At 47.0% G+C, this 22,353-nt stretch overlaps 2 protein-coding genes across 2 annotated transcripts in view; one reads left to right on the top strand and one right to left on the bottom strand.

The window, feature by feature from the left end:
- Nucleotides 1-8,014, top strand: part of T265_01452 (hypothetical protein) — a gene marked incomplete at both ends in the record, with an annotated part of 25,239 nt that extends 17,225 nt beyond the window's left edge. Inside the window, 5 exons of the mRNA XM_009165478.1 lie at nucleotides 505-575; nucleotides 2,365-2,508; nucleotides 3,610-3,832; nucleotides 3,882-4,036; nucleotides 7,783-8,014. Coding sequence (XP_009163742.1) covers nucleotides 505-575; nucleotides 2,365-2,508; nucleotides 3,610-3,832; nucleotides 3,882-4,036; nucleotides 7,783-8,014 — 825 coding nt within the window. The remainder of the gene's footprint in view (nucleotides 1-504; nucleotides 576-2,364; nucleotides 2,509-3,609; nucleotides 3,833-3,881; nucleotides 4,037-7,782) is intronic.
- An 850-nt stretch (nucleotides 8,015-8,864) lies between these two features.
- On the bottom strand, nucleotides 8,865-17,818 carry T265_01451 (hypothetical protein; the record flags this gene model as incomplete). The annotated part of the gene is made up of 3 exons (XM_009165477.1): nucleotides 8,865-8,985; nucleotides 17,108-17,487; nucleotides 17,702-17,818. 3 exons carry the CDS (start codon nucleotides 17,816-17,818, stop codon nucleotides 8,910-8,912), a joined length of 573 nt encoding a protein of 190 aa, XP_009163741.1.
- Between the last annotated feature and the right edge of the window lie 4,535 nt (nucleotides 17,819-22,353).

Here is a 22,353-nt window from a genome sequence, read left to right as displayed (position 1 = left end):
CTTTATTCTTTTCTCTACAATAAGGCTTTCAAATAAGTCATGGTTGTACGGCAGTGAAGCATCGGTGTTGAACACTGATTTCATGCTGTCGATGATGATGATGATGATGATGATGATGATGATGATGATGATGATCGGTCATGTGTAATTCAGAAAGAAAAAAGTCTACAGTGGTATTCAAATTACTTCGGTAGGGTTTTGTTAGTTCTGCCACCGAGCCCCCCTTGTCTCAAAATGCTGGAAGCTAACTGAGACTACTTACATGCTGATAAAATTTACCGGCGCAACAAGCTTACTGCCAAGCGAGAGTGGTAGCAGTTGAAGTCAAGTGTTCTCACGCTAGCATTGTGGATAACGATCAGTTACAATGGGAAGCGTCCGAATAGCGAGAAACTTCAAAGTTGCAGATAGGTGAGATTCTGGAAACATGGCAAACCTCTGCATCGTACTATTCGAATCTATTTTATAGGGCGGTGTTCACTCCATTGAATTTTTATTTGACAGGAAATCCAGGTGATTAAAGAATGTATGAATCAGGTGGAGCAACATTCAGAAAAAGGGGAAATACAACTGAAGTAAGTTCAATTTTCTTGAAACATGTGTTTGCCGCTTATTTCAGTACGATACGGAAAACAAAACCATTTATGCTAAGACTAATCATATTTCTAAAATTTTCCAATACATTAAGGCGCACTGGAAATTCCTGCCATCTGCATTCACCTTGGATCTTTAGAAGTATAGCGTTATCTCGGCTGCGTTGCAGGGGCTGAGGCTGAGAGGAAAGACATCTGCCCTACAAACAGAACTCCGTCACTAACACCACCGTTTTTTGGGCCTTGAGAACAGATGAACCTAGCGTTTATGCTATTCCTCAAATATGTTCTGCACAAAGCCTGTTTCATGTTCCAGTTAGTACGACATTCGAAATAGTGCCGTTTATGCCCTTGAAGGAACACTACCTATACGGTTACTGAAATCTCTGACAGCCGACGGTCTATTTCGCCCTTCTTGAGGTTCATCAGTTAAGCAGTCTCCAGGTTCCGTCAAATCTATGCTTCACTTGGACCTCAGTTCTACACAGTTCGTGAAGTACACTAATTTGCAAGCTGATTTGGTTTCTAACGGGAGACTCGGCTGAACCCAACTGAATTTCACGTTTGGAATATGTGACTGAATTTGATGCACAGGGGGAACACCGAAATCGACAGATCAAGCTGTATTCAGTCGAGTCTTTCGTTAAAACCAGGTTCGCTTGCAGATGATTGTATCTAGAAAATTGCGTACAGTTTGGGTTCTAGTTGGACACAAAGTCGACGGAAATTTATGAGACTGTACCGACCTGATTACCTTCAAGAAGAGCAAAATCAGCCGTGGTTTGTCGACCAGTTTCCAGTAACCCTATGAATAGTAGCCCTTCAAATCATGGACTTAATTTACTGAGAGGAAATCCCCAGATTCGAAGATACAGAGGTTACCGTATGTCAAATGGTTCAAAAATGAATGGATGCCAAATGAAGGCAAATTTGCCACCTGCAACTCAATGGCAGGTTGTTTTCTGTTTCTTGTTATTGGCACTTTCGTACAGTCCTTGTGCCATCCACATTGGCATGAATCTGCTCTAAAAACCCCATGAATCCATGCTGACTCAACTATAAACCGATTATTCTATTTCGAAGACAGCACACAGCACAGCGAAATGAATTGGTGAACGATACTCCCGGTGTATTTCGCTGTATCTATCCACATGTCACTAGAGAACAATATCAGGTGAATGATTAAAACAGAAAAAGAGCCTTCACCATCAGGATGCTGAAGGCAAATTAACCACCCTAAGAAATGCCAATGATATAACCTATGCGTTCCATACACACAGTTTTGGTCTCTATTCTCTGAAGGCGATGGATTCAGCAACTGCAGCGCCTTAGCGTTCGCCATCCTGTACGCAACATCGAATGCAGCTACTTATTTGATAGAATGCTCAATATCAAGTAATTGATGGGCTATCTATGAAGCCAGTGTTCTACGTGCCCTTAACTCCGGGTTTATATTTGTATTTGGGCGTGGCGAGATGGAATGACTTATATGATGCCACATCCAAATTGCATGTCTAATTCAATGTTGCCTGTCAGGATAAAGACTGAGTAATCACATGCAAAAAGATGAACGGGATTGAGGATTGTGTACGGGGATGGTGGAACTCGCTATTAAAAGATTTCATTTTTAATTCTGGCCAACTACTAGCCAGCATTGAACGTCGGAACCCGGAAGAGGAGCAACCGTAACCCGATAAGGAAACCTAATTCAGTAATATTGACTTAAAAATGACCAGACAAATCACACCACACGCTACCCATTATTTTACAGGTTAAGTCAAGCAGCCCAAAAAGAATTACAGAAGGATGTGGCCAACAAAAACCACGCTTATCGGATCGACAACAGAATATATGGATTATCCAACTCCTCAGACGGCATCAAATTACATGAAGGGATAGAACTTGTGGATGATACGTAAGCGGACAAACCTTACGTATTTAATTTTTCAGATGAGGTGTACGGCAGTGAACGTCTATAGTCTTTGTTCATTCGCTTTTCGAATGTATATCTTCCAACCATTGGAACACCTATTTGAAGTTTCACTTTAGTGACAAATCTACTCAAAAGTTAGCACATGAATGAAGAAGAATCTCAAATCAAACAAGCGGTGTGAGAAGTGTCCTAATTAAACTTAATATCTTATGCATTCCGAAATACGTTTGCATAGCATCCCCAGCTGAGAAACTTTGAAATCGAGAACTAAGTTGAAGCCAAAAGGAGCATCAACTGGAGCATACGTTCGTTATGCAGATGAGAAGTCTATTCAATTCATGTGCCAGCTGATGGTCTATTAGGGATGTATTTGGTTTGTGATCTACGCCCACCTGCTGGATCCTAAACACGAAAGATGAACTACTGATGAGCTCAGCTCATCTTCCATGCTGGCTCCTGCGCGACAGACCACTCGCAGGAGAAACACTTCCGAGCTTCAGAAAATCTCACCAAATTTTAGTATCCCTGAGAAACCACTTCACAACGATCCATGGAGGAACTTTTGAGGCATATTTGAGTTAAAACCCCTCTTCGGAACTGCCTGTCCAGAGCGGCAATAGCGTGCACAAGGAGGCCCATTGTAAGCTCAACAGATGTTTCCTGAACAACGTAAGTCTAGTGGGTTTTTCCTGACAATGCGGCTTAGTTCGTCCACATTCTTTCATAGGTGAGGTACAAGGAATGAAACAGCAACTTGTAGAGCTGTTAGGTGCACCTGGAACCCCAAGTCCGACGTCATCTGAAACTAGCGGCGCTGATGGAGTTGCATCTGATTTCCAATTTCTCCTTCTGAAAAGAGGTGATTTTCTGTAAGTCTGATAGGGATGAAGTGGATAGTGATGCTTACCAGGAACGGGGATAGAAAACAATACTTTATAGCGGTAACCCAGATACGAGTAAAACCACGAACACGTAAGAGGGCCATCTGAACACTGCTCAAACTCCAAGATTAAAAAATCCCCCTGCTTAATTGTATGAGTATGTCAACGGCAACGATAACTTTTCGATTATCTATTCCTACAGAAACAGTATCCCGGGATCCTGGGTTGAATTTTCCAAAGGCAATCTGCAGCGATCGCAAAAGCAGCGAGTCGCCTCAGAACAACTCAGAGATGCCATTGATCGTCTCATGCGAAACGTGAACAGCACGATTTACGGCCAGTTCACTACCGTCAATAATGCGCTACAGACACGAATTGCGGAAACAGTAGCTGCAAGAGATCAATTGAGATCCGCTCTGAAAAAGGTTCCTGAGTGAGCATTCACGTAACCCCACAAACTAACCTAACCTTTAGGTGATGCAAGAACTGTATGACACAGAGCAATTGGAACAGTTCCTTCGTGGTAGCATGGAAGACAAGCTGAAACCCCTTAAGCTTGCTGAGACCCGCTTGGCTGAAAGAACTAGGAGACAGAATGTTGAACTGTGTTATGATGACCCGATGAAGAGGTGAGTTGAGTATATGATTATTATTTTCAGCCTGAATTGTTTAATTTGGTTCTATGTCAGGCGAAGAGAGCGGTCATCCGAGGAAGTGGATGTTTTCCTAATATAACCAGCTTCGTCATAATCATGTAATGAAATGTAGTAGCTATCGTGCATGATCCATTCTGATGCAGTCACCGTCACCATGGACAGTGACAGCAAACATTGCTGACTTATTGGCATTCCACCATGGAGGAAGAAGCTAGAGTAAATAAGAAACGGAAGGAGAATCATCGACGTAAAACCGCGTTCATGTTGCACGGTGGTTATAACCACATAATTTTGTTCGCCAGGAATACGGGGAGACAAGAATGTAACTTTACGCATCGCAAGCAGCAAAAATATCATTGAGATGTGAATCCATGAGGGACAGTGAACCTTACACTGGAAAGATTGGGAGGGGAAACTATGTGCCAAAACGGCTCTCCAAGGATGTCGGTGGACTGGTATAAGGAGCACGTGACCAGGCCGTGAAATGTGATCAGTTCATCTATAGTGGGTGAGTTATTTCCTTCGAAAACCATTCTACACAGTTCAGCATTTAAACCCCCTATTCCCATCAGACTTTGACAATTCTCCGAAGACAACGACGGTCAAACACTGAAAGTATTTTAAAAACTTAGGTGTGAGTCGGCCAGCCACCCATATAACAATGTGGGACGCAAACACATTTAAACTCGGTCCGTAAGCCCACAGAGATTGCAAAAACTGTCCTGAACCTCCCAATCCGGATGGAAGAACGCATCTGGTTAGACCACAGGGGCTGATACAGATACTCATGTATACGAAATAATCTGCTGCCTCAATCGGCCTATCCACAAGCCAATGAGGTTCGGGTTCTAGCCCACCCACTCGCGCAACAGCACTCTACACTTTGCAGTCGAAAGGGGTTTGCAGTTGCCACCGTACTCGTCTGTTGGTGTGTATTTCCCAGCATCAGTCAAGACTAGCGACCTCACCGATATCCGAAGGTCATCTGATCGTATCGGAGGTGGGACATACAGCAGTGAACACCACCAGAACACCCATTTTTTACATTACCCTCTCCATTGACGTTCCCGCCACCCGCATAGCATTAATTTCCCACAGATTACGGAGTGCGAGTGTTAGTGTTGAAAATCAGTGATCAGAATCAGCTAGTCAGAGCGCTATTGGAAGGGTCGTTCGTTGTTCGACTGCAACGGGCCCGCCTAGTGCCAAGGATAAAGCATGGATGTCTCATCCTCGATGCTGCCATGTACAACAGATGCGTTTGGAGCCGTACCGAGCTCATGGAGAGGTTTTTGTTTTCGACCGTATTGGATGACCAACCGGTAATCACGGCCAACTGTTGAACGACCCGAGTGTGCGGTTTTTAGGGCCTGTAGTACAGGGCCCACCCGTACTCAGTAGTCCTTCCTCGTTAGTGTTCCCATAAATATGGACATGCTGGTCACCTTAGAGGAACACATTACTGACTTCCCACTTCCATCGAGCGAACAGAGGACACGAGACCTTGCTGCTCTTGGTCTGCCTGCTCTCTTTTTGGCCCTCCTGATATGGTTGCACCTCGTGGTACATAGTTCCAGCCAGTTCAACCCGCGAGATCACTGCAACACTCAATCCCGACCACTGGGCAAAGATGGCAGCTTTAGACTGAGAAGGGAATTGTAGGGACTCGCATGTGGATCGGCAGAGGGTGGCCGAAGAGTATAATCCCTCGTGACTAACCGTTCCGGAGGTTCATAAGATGCATGATGATTCCCATGAAGGCGGGAACAGCTGCACAGTGCTCCTCGGCTTTTTCACAAGGACAAACTTCACTTGCAGGATGAAATATCTATTGGAATGAGAGCTTTCTGCGCTGCAAGCCGATAAGGCTACGAACATGCGACAGGTGTTTTACACAAAAGGGATACAAAGTGCAGGTTGTTAGTGAGGTCATCAAAGGTGCTGGTGTGTTTTAGTGGTCGTCTGTCTCCGTAGCTAAATCCTTCGACTCATTTAAATCGAACCATCATGGGCGAACTTAGATAGTACTTCAGGTTCTGAAATACATATGTGCCTTCCTGTCTTGAAACGTTATCGGGTCGCAGGGCCAGGTGAGGCGTTATTCAAGGAAAGTCTTTGTCTTACCTTGCCTAGGTTGTTACAACTAATCTGGGAATAGTTAAGCGTCCCTTAAAACTAGGGCCAATTAATCTACTCCAAATCCTTGCTGGCAGAAGGCTCGTGAACGGTCCCCGAAACACTAACGCGGAACGAAAGCGACTCCGTCCACGTTGGACACCACAGGCCTTTCGTGTCTCCTTGGATGGAGTCCATGATATTCACCATGAGTTGTTGGAGGACGACACCAGCCTTATCACCGAAATGTCTACTTAGCGCGCGTCCGTGACCTGGGATTGTGCTGTATAGGATTCGCGAAGGATACTGAGTTGATCCCACGGGGGCACCTCATCCGAGGATGCTGCCCAGGTGTTCCTTTGAATTGTGGATGGTGTGAGCACCCTGGACGTTTCCCACCAAGGATATAACTTCCTGAGATAAATCCTTTTCTCTCCAGTGACTGTGTGGCAATTTTCATTACAGGTGTACTGTTGCCCGGGATTAGGATACTTTCTAGACAGTGTTCTTCAGCTTTAGCTGAAGATACGGCACAGGTCAGAGAATTGAGTCCATGTCTTGATGACGCATACCGCATCCCCAGCTGTCCTAGTCCTGCACTCATCAGGGAAGTAGGAACAGGGATTAGGCATGACAACACGTTGACATCTAGATCTGGCAAGAAGTCGATGCCCTTTGTCTAAGAGGTGCTGACCTGAAGAGGTCCTTCAATAGAAGACCACTAAGTCCACTTAGAAAGTACTAGTTACATGTGTAGAATTCCGGAGGCAAAACTCTTGTGGTATTTCCATTCATAAAACGGTCGGAAAGACAGACATGCCTCGGACGGTCAGATAGGTCACAACATCCAATGTGAAATATTATTGGAATGTATGTTTTCGAACTGCAACACACTGGGTTGCGAACTGTACGCCTGTTGTTCCCTACGCAAGTCTGGTGACCACATCTGTGTCCTAGAACGACCATTCCTATGTTTTATGACCTCAAACTTGTAAGTAGCGCACAACTTCAAACAGCAGTGTTTCCAGCCGTAATCAGACTGACCGTTGAGTGTACACAAAACGGTCCGAAACCCGATCGATCGTGATGTGAGTCTAGTTTAACTGAAATCACTTCAAACTGTCAATATCCCAGGTATTAATTGCCAGACACTATGACAGGATCCTTTACTTGGTCAATACTGGGTCAAGTATGGGAACAACTGGACAACCCTACGGATGTTTGTTTGGCTTACCTAGCTAGAGCGCTGTGAACTCCGTGAGGCTATTAGTGAGTGCCGCACACCAATCTCCGCTGATTACCAAGGCATGGGTTCCGGTTGCAAGTTCAAATGAGTGAGGCGTGTAACTGAGAATCCCTACTCGAAGTAGAGCCCATATAACCTACACCCATCTAGGCCTGACGCATACCCTGAGCTATTCAGGTCGCATTGAAATAATCACGAACCCGCAGCAAACGGAAGGCCTCCAGAATTTCTCCTCAAACTAAACGGCGTACGGACTTAGGACATTCTGTTTGTTGAATCGCAATCAATGGTCGGTCTGCAATAGAATCTCGCAAAGCCCTTGAATTAAATGACACATCTACCACCTTTTGCGTTTTAGTCTCCAGGAGGAAATCATGCAAATCCGCCAGGCCATTCGACAAATGAAGGACAAACTAGACCAAACACAAGTCAGCCTTTCACGCCTGAGACGCAACAAAGTCTCGTTGGAACAGAGTATAGCAGTCAAAGAGAACTCGTTGCAGATTGACCAACGCTGTTTAAACATGCGGAAGACATTCCCCATTAGCGATAAACGCGGAACACTGTTTTCCATTCCAGTTGGGTACTAGTCAACTGATACGAAAAAAAACCATGGGGATATTCTTTGAAACTCCGGAAATAATTGATTTCTATGTGAACAGACCTGAAGATATGCTCCATCTGTATAGAAATTCCAGAAAATATATGGGCCAGAAGTTGGTAAATAAATGGTAGAAGAACCAGTACTCCCGTCTCCATATTTTTAATGTTCTCAAATATGGACAGTAGCAGACTGTCCAGAATGATTGCTAAAGAAACAGTTGGTTTGGACTTATAGGCATGACCAAGAGCCTGACCTTCCAGAGAGGCCAAAATGAAATTAAACCTAATGGGAAATTGCGTTTTCGGGGAGCTTAATGTGGCTCTAGATGAGCTCCATGCACTGAGTGAACGTCACAATCAACACGTGGCACAAAACTCATCAGATAAACACCGATGCTTTACTGACGTCCGCCCACAGGGTTTACTCGATTGTATTAGGTCAGAAACAGTGGATAAAGGGATCTGGTGCCAGTCTGTCCCAAGCACTCTCACGTGCCTACGTCTCCAAAGTAATCCGCGACAGCCAAACGCAAGGGGCTTAAAAAGACCCCGTAGTGAAAGGCGGACCGCACCAAACGAACTCTTCATAGTCAATTCCGGATCTTGATACCGTCACACATTTGTCCATCTCGTAGTTTGCGCTATGTTGAAAGTGTTGAGAATTATACTTATATCGGTCGCGATGTTTTGATATGCGTAACACATGGCTGAATCACAGCAGTTGACAGTGCAAAAATGTGGCAGCTCACCACATATTATCATCATCATCGACAGCATGACATCTGTGTTCAACACCGATGCTTCACATATAATAACCCAGAAACAACAAAAAGGCCAAGTCGATCAGCATCATCCTGTATCTTAAGTATAAATTACAAGCCTTTATTTCTTCCTCGACACACCAACGGTGCGTCCACGACGACCGGTAGTCTTCGTGCGTTGACCACGAACCCGCAGACTAAAACAAAAAACAGGACAATATTACTTAGGAATACAGAAGTGGTTTCCTCTAGGCACCTCAAGAATCCACATAAAAATGTAATCAATCAGTGGTGGTATTTCTCCATAGCATGCGTGCCACACAGCTATTGTTGCTACGCCAAAACATGAAATAACTTAGTAAGCGATACTTATTGGGTGGACGCATCAACATCCTTACGCACTGCGAGAAATTATGGCCACATCACCCAGGCAACTGAATGCGTTCAATTTGAGAGGTCAGTGGTCGGTTTGTTAGCAGGCCTTCTAGGGTTTGTCGAGACTATTCTAACAGCTAACTATCATATACGAATTTTGCCAGTTGTAGTCAAGGTTCATGCAGCTGTCCAAAAGAGTAGACCAGCCAACAAACCTAGCTTCCATTACCTGGGTTTGTGAACGAGGACTGAAAATCCCAGTCTGATACTTTATACGGTGGTGGAAACATTTACGGAACATGGAAAAAGTCTCGTAAGAGCAAGATGAATGTCGATATACGTTCACAGATAAGGCGTGCATGAATCGACTGAACGACCCACTAACATCATTATCAGCTACTGTTAATATGCGTCAAAAGCACAAAGGACAGAGATTTCTCCGGCGGAAACGAAGGTGGTAGACACAACACGCAGCAGTGAATAAGGCTCATATGTACGTTTATGGTAGGTAGGTAGTACCAATAATATTGGTTTATTGGCTCAGTCCATTATAGGAGCATACCCTAGTACTCCAACTGCTATATTGCTAGTGGTCTTGGGTGTTGAACGCTCTGAGACGTTCGGTATGAGTGCAAGTGGTACTCACAGATCTTATGCAGATACGAAGCCCGCAAGAAACACCTCCATCCTGGTAACTTAAGGTTTCCATTCCGTTGCTCTTTCGAAGGATCATAGCCCCAAAACCGAAATACTTCGTTTCGTCATAAGGGAGACAGTACGCCTAGATGCAAAACCGTGCAATGCGCGGAACACATGCCCAACAAGTGGATGACCCTGGTGTCATAAATACGTAAACCATACTCCTCATATATCATTAACAGCTCGTGTACTATAGCTGTTGCACGAGTAAAGCGTAGATTGCGCCATCCTATTCCGTCTTCCTTCCAATCTCGACCTGGAATCACTCAACTGTCGCCAAACGTACACTGTTCATAGTAACGCTTGCGCTTCTTTCCTTAAAACGAAAAGATTCGCGCTCGAAGAGATCTGAAAATGAGGACTCCGGTCATCATCATCATCGACAGCATGACATCTGTGTTCAACACCGATGATTCGCTGCCATACAACCATGACTTATTTGAAAGCCTTATTGTGAAGAAAAAAATAAACGTGGATGGGGAAGGGATTCAGTGCCAGCTTACTACAATCAACCCAAGGTGCCTACACCTACAAACACACATTTAGGCAGTCTGGATAGAAACTTACAAGATCGCAACTGACATCAGTTGGCAGCCATATCTTGCAGCGTCCCAACCAAACGCAGTGAGGATCACGCGGTCCCCATCCGGGGAGACGAGTAGTACCAACAGCGCCCAAGCGCTTAGTGATTTCTTTCATACCCCTCTGCCACATCAAGGGTTGCCACCTCTTTGCTTCTGCAAGTCTGCACCGGGCATGGAAAACAACACTCTTCCGCAAATTATGGTTGGGTACACACAATATATGTCCCAACCAACGCAGCTTCTGGTGCTGAACACATTCTTCCATTGAAGTTCCCGTTGCACAGCCGAAAACTCCCTTTCTAACTGCCCCGTTAGAGGCGCTGACACCGACCCATATGAGCTATGGTACTGAGATAGCGATCGTCGACGTCTCGAACGGGCCAGTCTCACAGCCATACAAAAAAACAACCCGCACTTAGCTTGACACGCACATCCCCTGAGATTCATAGGTGTCTCAAATCAGCCTTGCAGGTTCGTGCATTGATCTTATCGGTCACACTACAATCAGAACTAATACACCTCCCAAGATACACAAAACGCTCCACAGCTTCCAGTACCTCTCCCTGGATTGTAGGTGGCACGTTCAGTGACTGCATGTCCAGGAGCATGCCTCTATGCTTCCTTCACAGGTTATCTGGACACCGGGGTCTTGGATATCTTCCAGCGTTCGTTCCATGATTCCATTGACCATCAAGTTAAACCGGAATGGGAAGAGCTTTCCTTAAAACGAAAAGATTCGCGCTCGAAGAGATCTGAAAATGAGGACTCCGGTCATCATCATCATCGACACCAAGACATCGGTGTTCAACACCGATGATTCGCTGCCATACAACCATGACTTATTTGAAAGCCTTATTGTGAAGAAAAAAATAAACGTGGATGGGGAAGGGATTCAGTGCCAGCTTACTACAATCAACCCAAGGTGCCTACACCTACAAACACACATTTAGGCAGTCTGGATAGAAACTTACAAGATCGCAACTGACATCAGTTGGCAGCCATATCTTGCAGCGTCCCAACCAAACGCAGTGAGGATCACGCGGTCCCCATCCGGGGAGACGAGTAGTACCAACAGCGCCCAAGCGCTTAGTGATTTCTTTCATACCCCTCTGCCACATCAAGGGTTGCCACCTCTTTGCTTCTGCAAGTCTGCACCGGGCATGGAAAACAACACTCTTCCGCAAATTATGGTTGGGTACACACAATATATGTCCCAACCAACGCAGCTTCTGGTGCTGAACACATTCTTCCATTGAAGTACCCGTTGCACAGCCGAAAACTCACTTTCTAACTGCCTCGTTAGAGGCGCTGACACCGACCCATATGAGCTATGGTACTGAGATAGCGATCGTCGACGTCTCGAACGGGCCAGTCTCACAGCCATACAAAAAAACAACCCGCACTTAGCTTGACACGCACATCCCCTGAGATTCATAGGTGTCTCAAATCAGCCTTGCAGGTTCGTGCATTGATCTTATCGGTCACACTACAATCAGAACTAATACACCTCCCAAGATACACAAAACGCTCCACAGCTTCCAGTACCTCTCCCTGGATTGTAGGTGGCACGTTCAGTGACTGCATGTCCAGGAGCATGCCTCTATGCTTCCTTCACAGGTTATCTGGACACCGGGGTCTTGGATATCTTCCAGCGTTCGTTCCATGATTCCATTGACCATCAAGTTAAACCNATACCTACGGACACCACTTTACTTTCCGAAGCTTTTGGAGAACTCAACATCTACCTTCACATTATGTTCATGAACTTGCGGGACATCTGAGCAAGCGGCTCAAGCAGAACAAACCGGTCATCCGAGTCTAATGCGCCTTGGAAATCCAGAAACACTAGAATTGTTGGGCGCTTATACGTACGGCGTTGTTCTAGCACCTGACGGGTGTAAAGATTTGGTCAACGCAACCCCTACCATGCCGGAATTCCGCTGGCTGCTCTCGAGTCAGTGTTTCACCAGCCACCGTAAGGCGAAGAAGCACAAGTGACACCAGCAGTCTCGTTACGACCGGGATCAAGCTGATCCCCCTGTGGTTTCACTGCAAGCCCCCTTTTAAAAAACGGGCACTATCGAGGACTCTCCCCAGTTGCCTGAAACAGATTCCTTTTGACGAATGAAAACAAACAGATCAGACAAGCGCTGACTTAAGATTTCATCCCCACCTTTGATCTATGCCGGTGGGAGATTATCCGGACCAGAGGCTCGGTGACGCTTAAGAGAACATATGCAGTCATAAACCTCCGAGACCGTAGATTCCACGTTTACCGTCCAGGGTTCTCAGTCACCTGTGGGCTCCAGATGGAAGCCAGCTGGTGGCCATGACAATTGTTCTTCGAATCATTCGACCCAACGGTGGAGGTGTTCTTCTTTATTCGAGATGGTCACTCCCCTTCGATCCTTGATGGTTCGCTCACAGGTGGTTTCCGGAGGCCGGTCGCACGGATCAACCGAAATAATCTTCGGGCAATACCGGCTTTCTGGGCCTTTTCTAGTTCCTAGGCTTTGTGTCCACCATACTTCACGGTCGGCTCGCAGGCTCGCTTTCACTTGACGTCTGATAATTCGTCACATCAAGTTACGTTCGGGACCGGCTGGGATATATCTCTGAGAGCTAAGCAGTGTCATCGTTCGGTCCTATATCTGGTGTCTGAGTGAGCATGGTGTTGTGCCACAAACAATATTCCCAGAACTATGCAAAGAAGTAGCAATCTCGTCCCAGTATGAGTTCGCATTTGATGGTGGAGCCTTCGGAAGAGACTCTATAAGACGATGGCTCAAGTGGTTAGAGCACGAATTTACTGACCGGAAGGTCCGTGGTTCGAACCCGACCTCCGCCACTCGACTTCCCCTGTCTAGGCTTGGGCAACCTGACAGTATCCCAGCCCTCGTGCTTCCTTCGGGTGGCATGGCAGCTAGGCACCGAAAGGGCGCTACAGCTGAACGATTATTATTATTAAGACGATTCTGGTTTTTGCCAGTCTTTCAGTTGTCAAGCGATTTGTCTGCACCTTACGCAGCCCTGGAAAACGTAGAGAGAAGCTAAACCGGACGAGCGCGTGGTCTGAATCCACAAATGTGCTCTAAAATGAAAGGCAGTCAGTTATTGATCCATCCAATCGACAACTGATGGCGATGTGATCGATTTGAGTTTGTGACCCGTCTGTCGTTGGGACACCATGTGGCCGGACGAATTCAACTATTTCGGTAGTACTGCAAAAAGCAGCCTCTGATCAGCACATAGCTGAAGCAATCGTTCCCCACTGTTCTTACGTACCGAGTCCGACCCAATCGACCTCTAGTTGAGATACGTTAAACCTGTCCACTCAAGCATTCAAATCTCCAGCAACCACCACAATGAGGTTTTAGCTCGCCTCAGCAGGGAATTCAGGGTGTCATAAAACCTGTCTTTGACGGCATCTGAGCTAGTCAGTTGGAGCGTAAGCAGACACGACATCTATCAACTTGACGCTTGTGAGACCCCTTTAAAGACGTTGCCAGACGAACCGGAAGATACAACTATCAACAGGTATCCAGTGAAGCGAGGACACATCTGCCCGGCGACTTAGGACGATTCCAACCCCTGCACATTCCGCAGCATCCTCTGGATCACCGGAGGTGCGTAGCCGGAAGCGAGTGAATGCCAGAGTGGGGCAGTCAACTCAATCAGTGCTTGCATCTCTAATTGCTTCTGAGATACAGCACACACCAATACCAAGCGAGTCCTGTGTGGGAGCAATAGCAGCTTGTTGCCCTGCTTGCTTCAGAGTGGGGAAATCAAACGGGGTCAGATAGACTGGGTGTCGAGGTTTGAAAAGACTGGACCTTACCGTGGTGTGACGGTTTTCGCACCTCAGCGACCCATTGAGCTATAATGGGGAGTGTCCCACGACACTCAGTCTCATACCAGGTTGGTCAGTGGTAAGAGATCTGACGAACGCAGTCTCCTGGCCCTCCAGGTTGGGGTTTGCAAAATGTGGCGATTTGTTCTGTACAAACTGAAATGCACTCGTGTTTCCCGCCAAACACTGCTGTCTTGCGGTCGGGCTTTTAAGCCAAAGGGTTTGGTTGAGGACCCTAAGCGTCCAGTTGTCTAGGTGTGGGCGCCCTGGCAGTATCCCAGCCCACGTACAAAGTACGGCAGTGGGGCATCGGTGCTGAACACCGATGTCATGCTGTCAATGTGATGATGCGGCGCCATGTGACGAGCTGATGCTGCACGCAAAACCGATGTAAGACGAACGGAGTCATCACTCCAAACTGCTGCGCCTACAAGGGCAGGGCTATTCGTGAGGTGGGGAGAGAGGGCAAAAAGAGAAGGTAAGGTGTCAGCAGTAGCCTGTTTTTGCTTACCCACCCTGCTGTATGCAACGAGTAAGGCGACCCGACTGATGGCATCATGGGACGGCCGATGTGGTATGAGTATTTTTGGCTGTTATGGTTGGGACAGTCAGGGCGCCCACACCTAAACAGGAGGATGATTGGGGTCTTCAACCAAAAACTTTACTCAAAAGCATAATCGCAAGGTAGCGTTGCTTGGCGGGAAATGCAAATGGGCTACCACTCCTACACAACAAGTCGCCACATGTTCCAACCTCCAACCTGATGGATCAGGAGTGTTCGTCAGAACTATGACGATTGACCAGCCTGGTATGGCGGACTTGGTGGGTATCCCCGCGACAGTGGGTCGCTGAGCTGCGCAAACCGCTGCACCATGGTAAGGCCCTCCTCACTATCGTGTCAGCAACAATCGCCCAGTAGTAACATCCTTTAAGTGCCTAGCTGCCATGTCACCCAGATGAAGCATCAAGGCTGCGATACTCTCAAATTGCGCAGGCCTGGACAGAAGCAGTCGAGATGCTGAGGCTGGGTGCGAACACCCAGATAACCTGATAACCAACCGGTAGTCGCGGTCAACTGTTGAACAGTCCGAATGTTTCTAAAGCCCAAATTTGCCCAGTAATCCTTCTTCGGGGGAAGGCGATGTTGGTGCTCCCATAAACATGAACTCGCTTGTCGCCTGGGGTAAACACCCTATTGACTTCACACTCCAACCAAGAGAACACAGCAGGACTTTGCCCCAGAACAACCTCGTTACGTGATTATCCATACTACTGGGTCTCGCTGCTGTCGGTCTGAGAGCTTCCTTTTAACCTCTTGTTACGTCTGCCTGCAGCAAGCAGTCCCAGCCAAAACTCAAGCTGCCAACGTCAAAATGCCAGCTTTGGTTCGGGACAGAGTAGAAAGATATGGTTAATGGGACACCTTTGTGGCCGAAATCCTGCCCTCGGGTCACGGTTTCACATATCGCCGTGCAAAATGAGCGGCGCAGCTAGCACTAGGTCCCCTCTCCAGTGTCTTTAATGATGATGATGAAGCAGAGAAGAAACGCAGCTGTAGCATCCTTTAGGTGCCTAACTGCCATGCCGCCCGAAGATTGCACAAGGGCTGGGATACTGCCACCCAAGCCTAGACAGGGGAACTCGAAAGTCAGAGATAGGGTTCGAGCCACAGACCTTCAGGTCAGTAAATTCACGCTGAGAATCTGGTCTCAGAGGACTCAAGCTAATTGACTTGTGGCATCCACACTCGTGAACACTTCTTGAAAAAGGACCACTGACTCACCGCGGTTGGTAGGGACGGTTTTCACTCTGGTGGAGGGACGGGAAATAGCCACTGACTGAGGATTCGTTCTCCATCCCAGAACACACCAAGCATGAGTTCATTGGGTCGGACAAATGAATTCCGTGTATTTACGAAGTTTCCAGCCAAGCCTAAAAGGTTACCGGGACCAAATTTCGAGAGGCGGAATACACCAACAGAGGCGAGATGGCTGTCTAGGGCGCGAATTCACTGGCCAGCAGTTCCGTGATACGACTTCCGCCGTCCAGGCTTGGACAACCTGGCAATACCCCAGCCTTCGTGCTTCCTTCCACGGGCATGACAGGTAAGCACCGAAAGTGAACTACGGCTGAACGATCATCTTCACAAACCAACAACAGGCAAGCCTCTCAAAACCTTCCCCCACATATTTCGCCAAGTCGCACGTTGTCCACCCCGCAGTTTGCGGTATTCTGAAGATGGCACGGACTCTGGTCTCGTTAGGCAGTCACGCCCACTTGGGGGCATGACAGGTAAGCACCGAAAGTGAACTACGGCTGAACGATCATCTTCACAAACCAACAACAGGCAAGCCTCTCAAAACCTTCCCCCACATATTTCGCCAAGTCGCACGTTGTCCACCCCGCAGTTTGCGGTATTCTGAAGATGGCACGGACTCTGGTCTCGTTAGGCAGTCACGCTAGGAGTATAACTAACCGAACCACCATAGTCGGGGTGGTGGGTGTTTTCGCCACTCATCAACTTATCTCGGTCTAGTGGATACCACCCAGAAGCCGTCAGCGGCACTGTTCGTTAGGCCAGCCCCTGACACTTGTAACACCATAAGCACCATCAATGTCTGTATTCCATCACCTTCCACTCCTTCCCTTCAGATGCCTCGAAAAATCCAGTGGTCGTGGTTCAAACTGCCTTACCAAGGATAGCCTGAAAGGCAATTCAACTTAGGAGCTAGGACAGCCAACATCGTGTATAATCTTTTAAACAGAATGAACAGAGGATGTATAGAAGCAGTGGATCAATATCCAACTCACCCCCAATAGTGCCGAACACCTCGGTGAGCGCGTATCCGCTTTAGTCGTTCAAGATCCTCGCGTAGCTTTGTTTCAAGCGCGCCAGACATAAGTTGGGAACTTTTTCCGTCTTCGATGTCACGTTGTCTATTCAAGAACCAAACGGGTACCTTGTATTGCCTCGGATTCCCCATTACAGTCACTAATTTTTCGACTTCATCATCGGTAAGTTCCCCAGCGCGCTTGTTTAAGTCTATGTCGGCCTTCTTGCAGACAACGGTGGCATATCGGCGACCGCAACCCTTAATTGCGCAGATAGCATACATTATTTTCCGTTGCCCATCAATGTTTGTGTTCATTACACGCAAAATGTGTTGAAATTTCTCTGGTAACATCAACTCCTGTAACAAAAGATTATCAGCTGGACAATGAACCAACCATTGCGAGGACAGAAGGTAGAACGCAAGCCCGCGCAGATCAGCCAGACAAGTGATTTAAACAATATATGTGAAATCTCGGAGATGGAGGTGCTATTGATTTCAAATAAATATCCACATCTGTATCTTAGCTGCACCGTGTGTGACAATTCTCCACAAAGTTGAACTTCACACCAACTTCAATTTTCTTGCCGGTGGGCCTTTGCGCACGTTTCGGAGCTTTCTCCCCTCGATGGGCTCCGGGTTGGAGCTCAGTGTCCGCACAATGGAATTGAAACTCCGAAATATATTGCATGTCCCTGACGCACTAAATCAATCGGGTATTTAGTTTCAGAGTACCAGTCCAAAATTCTGAGCCCCGTTTAGGCATTTAGGCATTCCGGGGTCTCAGAAATGCTGTGAAAATATTGCACTAGACTTTTTCCACAAGAGGCATTATTGCTTCACTGGACGATGTAATTTGGTGAGCTGCAAAAGTATGAAAGTGAAATGGGATGGTTTCTGAACTGAACACACAAACACAACAAAATTCAGCATTACGGCACAGAAAGTTTTGCGCTACACCAAATGTTTTGCAGCTGGGAGCATTGTGCGATTAATGGGCTCCGGATTCGCCTGATATCACATCGGATAAATATTAGTTGTGCTGAAAGGCTTGTTAGCCCTAACCACGCGGTAATTTTTACGGACATCCGACGCAAACCGACGTGAGCTGGGACGTGTAGAGCATGATGTGCCTTCCAGGTAGACAGGAATTGACCAAACCTTATAATGGGCTACAATCTTTCGCTGAGCCGCCTCAAACATAAATCGAAACAAAACGACCATAGTTTTGTGAGGAATTTATCGCATGGGTCGGAATTCTGAATAGTCAACTTGTGTTGTCCCACCTCTTTCACGGAACCGGAACGTGTACATGCCGCTTGCTTTACACAACATTTACGCATCCTCTGTATTCGCCCACTAGTTGGTTATGTGTTCCTCGAGTCATGCTGGGAGTGCAAGCAATAATCAGGCAAAGAGAGTTGGATTCCAGCCCGTTCCATTCTATACCAAATGTTTACGACGTGGTCTTATAGGATCTCTCTCCATGTGCAGCGGTGTGTGCTGCACCTCCGCGAGACTTACCCACGCTTGCGGAATTCGGCACACTGAGGACGGTCCTGTGCCAAAAACAGTAGGTTTGACTTCAAAAGACCGGCGCCCTTGGCCTTTCTGTTTTTTTTCAGTCCGGCGCCTTGGCCTTTCGGTTTTTTTTTCAAAATTTGTTCCCACCGAGTCAGCAGATGATAGCGAAGCCTCCTGGAATTCAGTCAACCTGTCCACGTTGAGCGCGCGCAAAGCTTCATCGAACCCATCATGATCCTGCATGCACCATGGGCGTGAGACGATTAGCATCTGATAAGTTTTTATCGAGACTTCCACATCTTCGAACGTAAACATACATACAAGCCGCCTCTTTTCCGGTTATGCTCACTGACTCTTGTGGATGTGCTGTTCAAAATCAATGGGCATCGTTTTCGTTTCACGTGGGAAACTGCTGCAAAATCACTCACTCATGCAGTGTGGCTAAAGTCAGTAGCACACATGGTGCAGGGGGTGGCTGACATTTTGTTCGAGGCTGGTTGGCCTTGTCAGCAGCTGTGTGTTTTGTACTACAATCGTGCTTTGAAGATATTCTGAACCACGCTTAAGCATTTTACGCGCAACCGCTGCCCTAAACAATGAACGCTAGTCTATCTACCTAGCACATACTTCCAGGGAGCATTTTGCGCGAAACATGCAGAATTTTCCGCGCCATCGCCGGGCACTTCGTTAGCCATTGAAACCCGGAATCGCTACACTATCCGAAGCCCCGAGAAGAGTCGATACCGAGGGAATATAACTATTATGGAAGTTAGAGGAACACCACTTCTCTAGTTGCGTATGTGGCTCCGTCCATTTTATAGATCCTTGGTCGCCCACAAAACATCAAAAAGTTCGGGTCCCAAGATAAAAAATGCAAAAGACCCTTTATCGATGGTTTTAGACGAGGGCGTTAAGGCGTTAGCCATTGATTTCCCCAGAATTGTTGAGGGTAAGCGAAATAGGCGGACTTTATACTTCGCTGGTTTTCGCGACATTATGGTATATTACGCCAGAGATAATGCTCTTGTGTGGTTGCATAAATGGTTTCCTGGGTTGCTCACCTATTTGTTATCGACTGACGTTGCCGTATTTTCGAGAGTTTCCGTGGGTAGCATGTGCAGTCAGTGACTCACTTCTCGCGAGCTGAATACAGCAACATCCCTAGACGAAAAGCGGGCAGGCATCTATTCAGGGAACAACCAACCGCCACTTATTCTTCAAGTGAAAACATTGTCATATTGGGACACCCTCGCTACCAACTCTTATTGACGCTGACGTCAACGCATAATGTTAGAAGAAACGTTGATGGAATCGATATATACATCCACGGAATTTAGGCCAAAAGTAAATAGTGATCGGAGTCATGCCTCAAGTTGCTGACGGCGCCAGAATGCTTATGGCGTGTGTAATTGCCGTTCGGCCAGCGCACACGTGACTGACTTTACTCACAATGTCACAACAGAAAAACAGATGGAGTTCAGTATATCTAAATCCAGAAGCGTCTCATCAGGGGGGTGGCCTCCAACTTTTGGACACTTTGAAGCCCATACACCGATATCACAGGAATGCTGATGAAGGGGACGACTCACCATATGTTTATTGTCATTAGATTCCCTGTGATGGACAGCGAAAAACTTGGAAAAGTAAAGGTAGTATAGCAAGCTTTAAATCACAGAACCCTCCAAAGCTCCAGGAGATAAACAGATTCGAGGAGGAATTTTGGGAGATATGAGATAAATCAACACCCGGAATGGGTCTCTTATCTCCACGGATAAAGTCGGTATATTTCCGAAAACCCAAGTCGGTGAAGTTTACAGCAACAATCATTAACCCCGGCTTCCTCCGCTACGATCAAAGTGGCCCAGTAAAGCCATTGGCCTGCTTCCAATTGTGTACGCGTTGAACGCCTCAATATTAATGAACACTCACTTGAACAAGTGGCCTCTATAAGTGTTTTCTTTTGTTAAAAACAAAGCCGCTTGGCAAATCGGAAGGCCAGAAAGAGACACTAATAAAACCTGTTTTGAGGGCGTGAGGTTACAACAACTAGGTGCACCTTGATGACAATGCTTATTTCCCAACTTGTGGGGGGCATGTCTTCGGTCATGATCATGCGTTTACAGTCAGAATGGGGCATGTGACTGGGGATCTGCGGCTAGTGGGGATTCCGCGAAATGAGGACAACGTTATGAACAGCGAGGAGTATTCGATGAAGCAATGGTAACAGGTTTCTTTCGCAACTTGTAGTGAACAATGCGCATGAGGTCCAACTAATTCAAAGGCTCAGTCGGTTGACATGAACTAAAACTGGAAGACCACTGCTGGCCACGAGTGACCCTGGGCAGTTGGGTAAATGGCCGGAGTCATAACGGGATAAAGTGGAGGTGGAGATGCGATAATTCGAATTGGGCAAACATGGCAAGTTTAGTCTCCAAAATATGGTGCACTCTGAGAACAAGCAGACTCACTGGTTGCACTTTTGTAGGAAAGTTAAGTGCTGGGGTTAGGTTGGATGAGGACACAAAGGTGGTTGGATTCGAACGAGAAGTCCAATAGGTTGGAATGAATGGCATGGTGGTGGTTGGGGTCAATGAATCGCATAGGCAAGTGGGCTCGTTTAGGAGGAGGAATAGAACAGTTGCGGGTGTGCTATCAAACTGAGTGTGGCATTGCCGTACCATCATTTGCCTGACATGCTTCAGATGTTGGACAGCTCCGTGATGGACGTCGCATTTGAGATCATTCGGCTGGGGTGTGTAGTTCATTGGGCGGCGGTATTCATTTCAGCCTGGCCAGGGGAGCAAGGTGGAACGAGGCCGATATAGGATTGTAGGGTTTTTTGTGGTCCGCTTAGCGATCCCGGAGTTGTAGGTCATAGTCCAGGTGGAGTGGGTATCAGCTAACCAGGTCGTTCAAAACGGGTACTTCCGAAGTTTGAAGCTTGGGAAGATTCACGGATTCACGGATTGATACACAGGATCGAGGCTTTTGCCCAAGTTTCCCGGGTCGGTTTTGTTCTTGTCGGTCAGTGGCTGTCGTTCACCTGAAAGGCACAAGCGAAAAAAGGGTGTAGCACTGCTCTTTATGTTCTCAGCGCGAGGCAGTATGCTCGCGCGACGCGTTTCGTAGTCCACGGACTTGAGGCCGGCAACTATTCTCGTGGCGGCCCGCTGGACACGCTCAATGAGGGTAACGTCTTTCGTACGTCCTGAGTAGACAACTTTGTTGGCGTACTCCAGGAGCGGTCTGACGTAGGCCCCATTGAGTATTTGGAAGTCCATGCGAGTAATACGGGAGAAGGTACGTCGGATCATCCGTAAAACGGCGAATGCCTTTTGGGCCGATTTCTCATGGTGTAGTGCGAAGGACAAGTTTGAGGAGACCCAGATGCCTAAATCTTTTTTGGCATCTATCCTCATGGATGATGGGATGGAAGGAGATTCGCAAAACATGGTGAAGTTGTGGGGATATAAAATGGGATAATATCCATTAATGAACACAGGGGGGAAAACTTGACGCCTGCTGCAATTAGGGTGATGGTAAGTGATTATATGGAGTAGGAAATAGATAAATTTGTACTCTAGAGGCTAGCGACCAAGGGCTGAGTTTGCTAACATACGACACTACTTTGCAAGGGGTCTAGCAAAAGCCGATAAAAGAGTGTCGAGGCGTGGTATTGGAATCAGGTGCATAAGGCTGGCG

Source organism: Opisthorchis viverrini (genome assembly GCF_000715545.1).
Source record: "Opisthorchis viverrini unplaced genomic scaffold opera_v5_15, whole genome shotgun sequence".
NCBI lineage: Eukaryota > Metazoa > Platyhelminthes > Trematoda > Opisthorchiida > Opisthorchiidae > Opisthorchis > Opisthorchis viverrini.
Note: the sequence above shows the minus strand (reverse complement) of the source record. Positions and strands in the feature narration are given on the sequence as shown.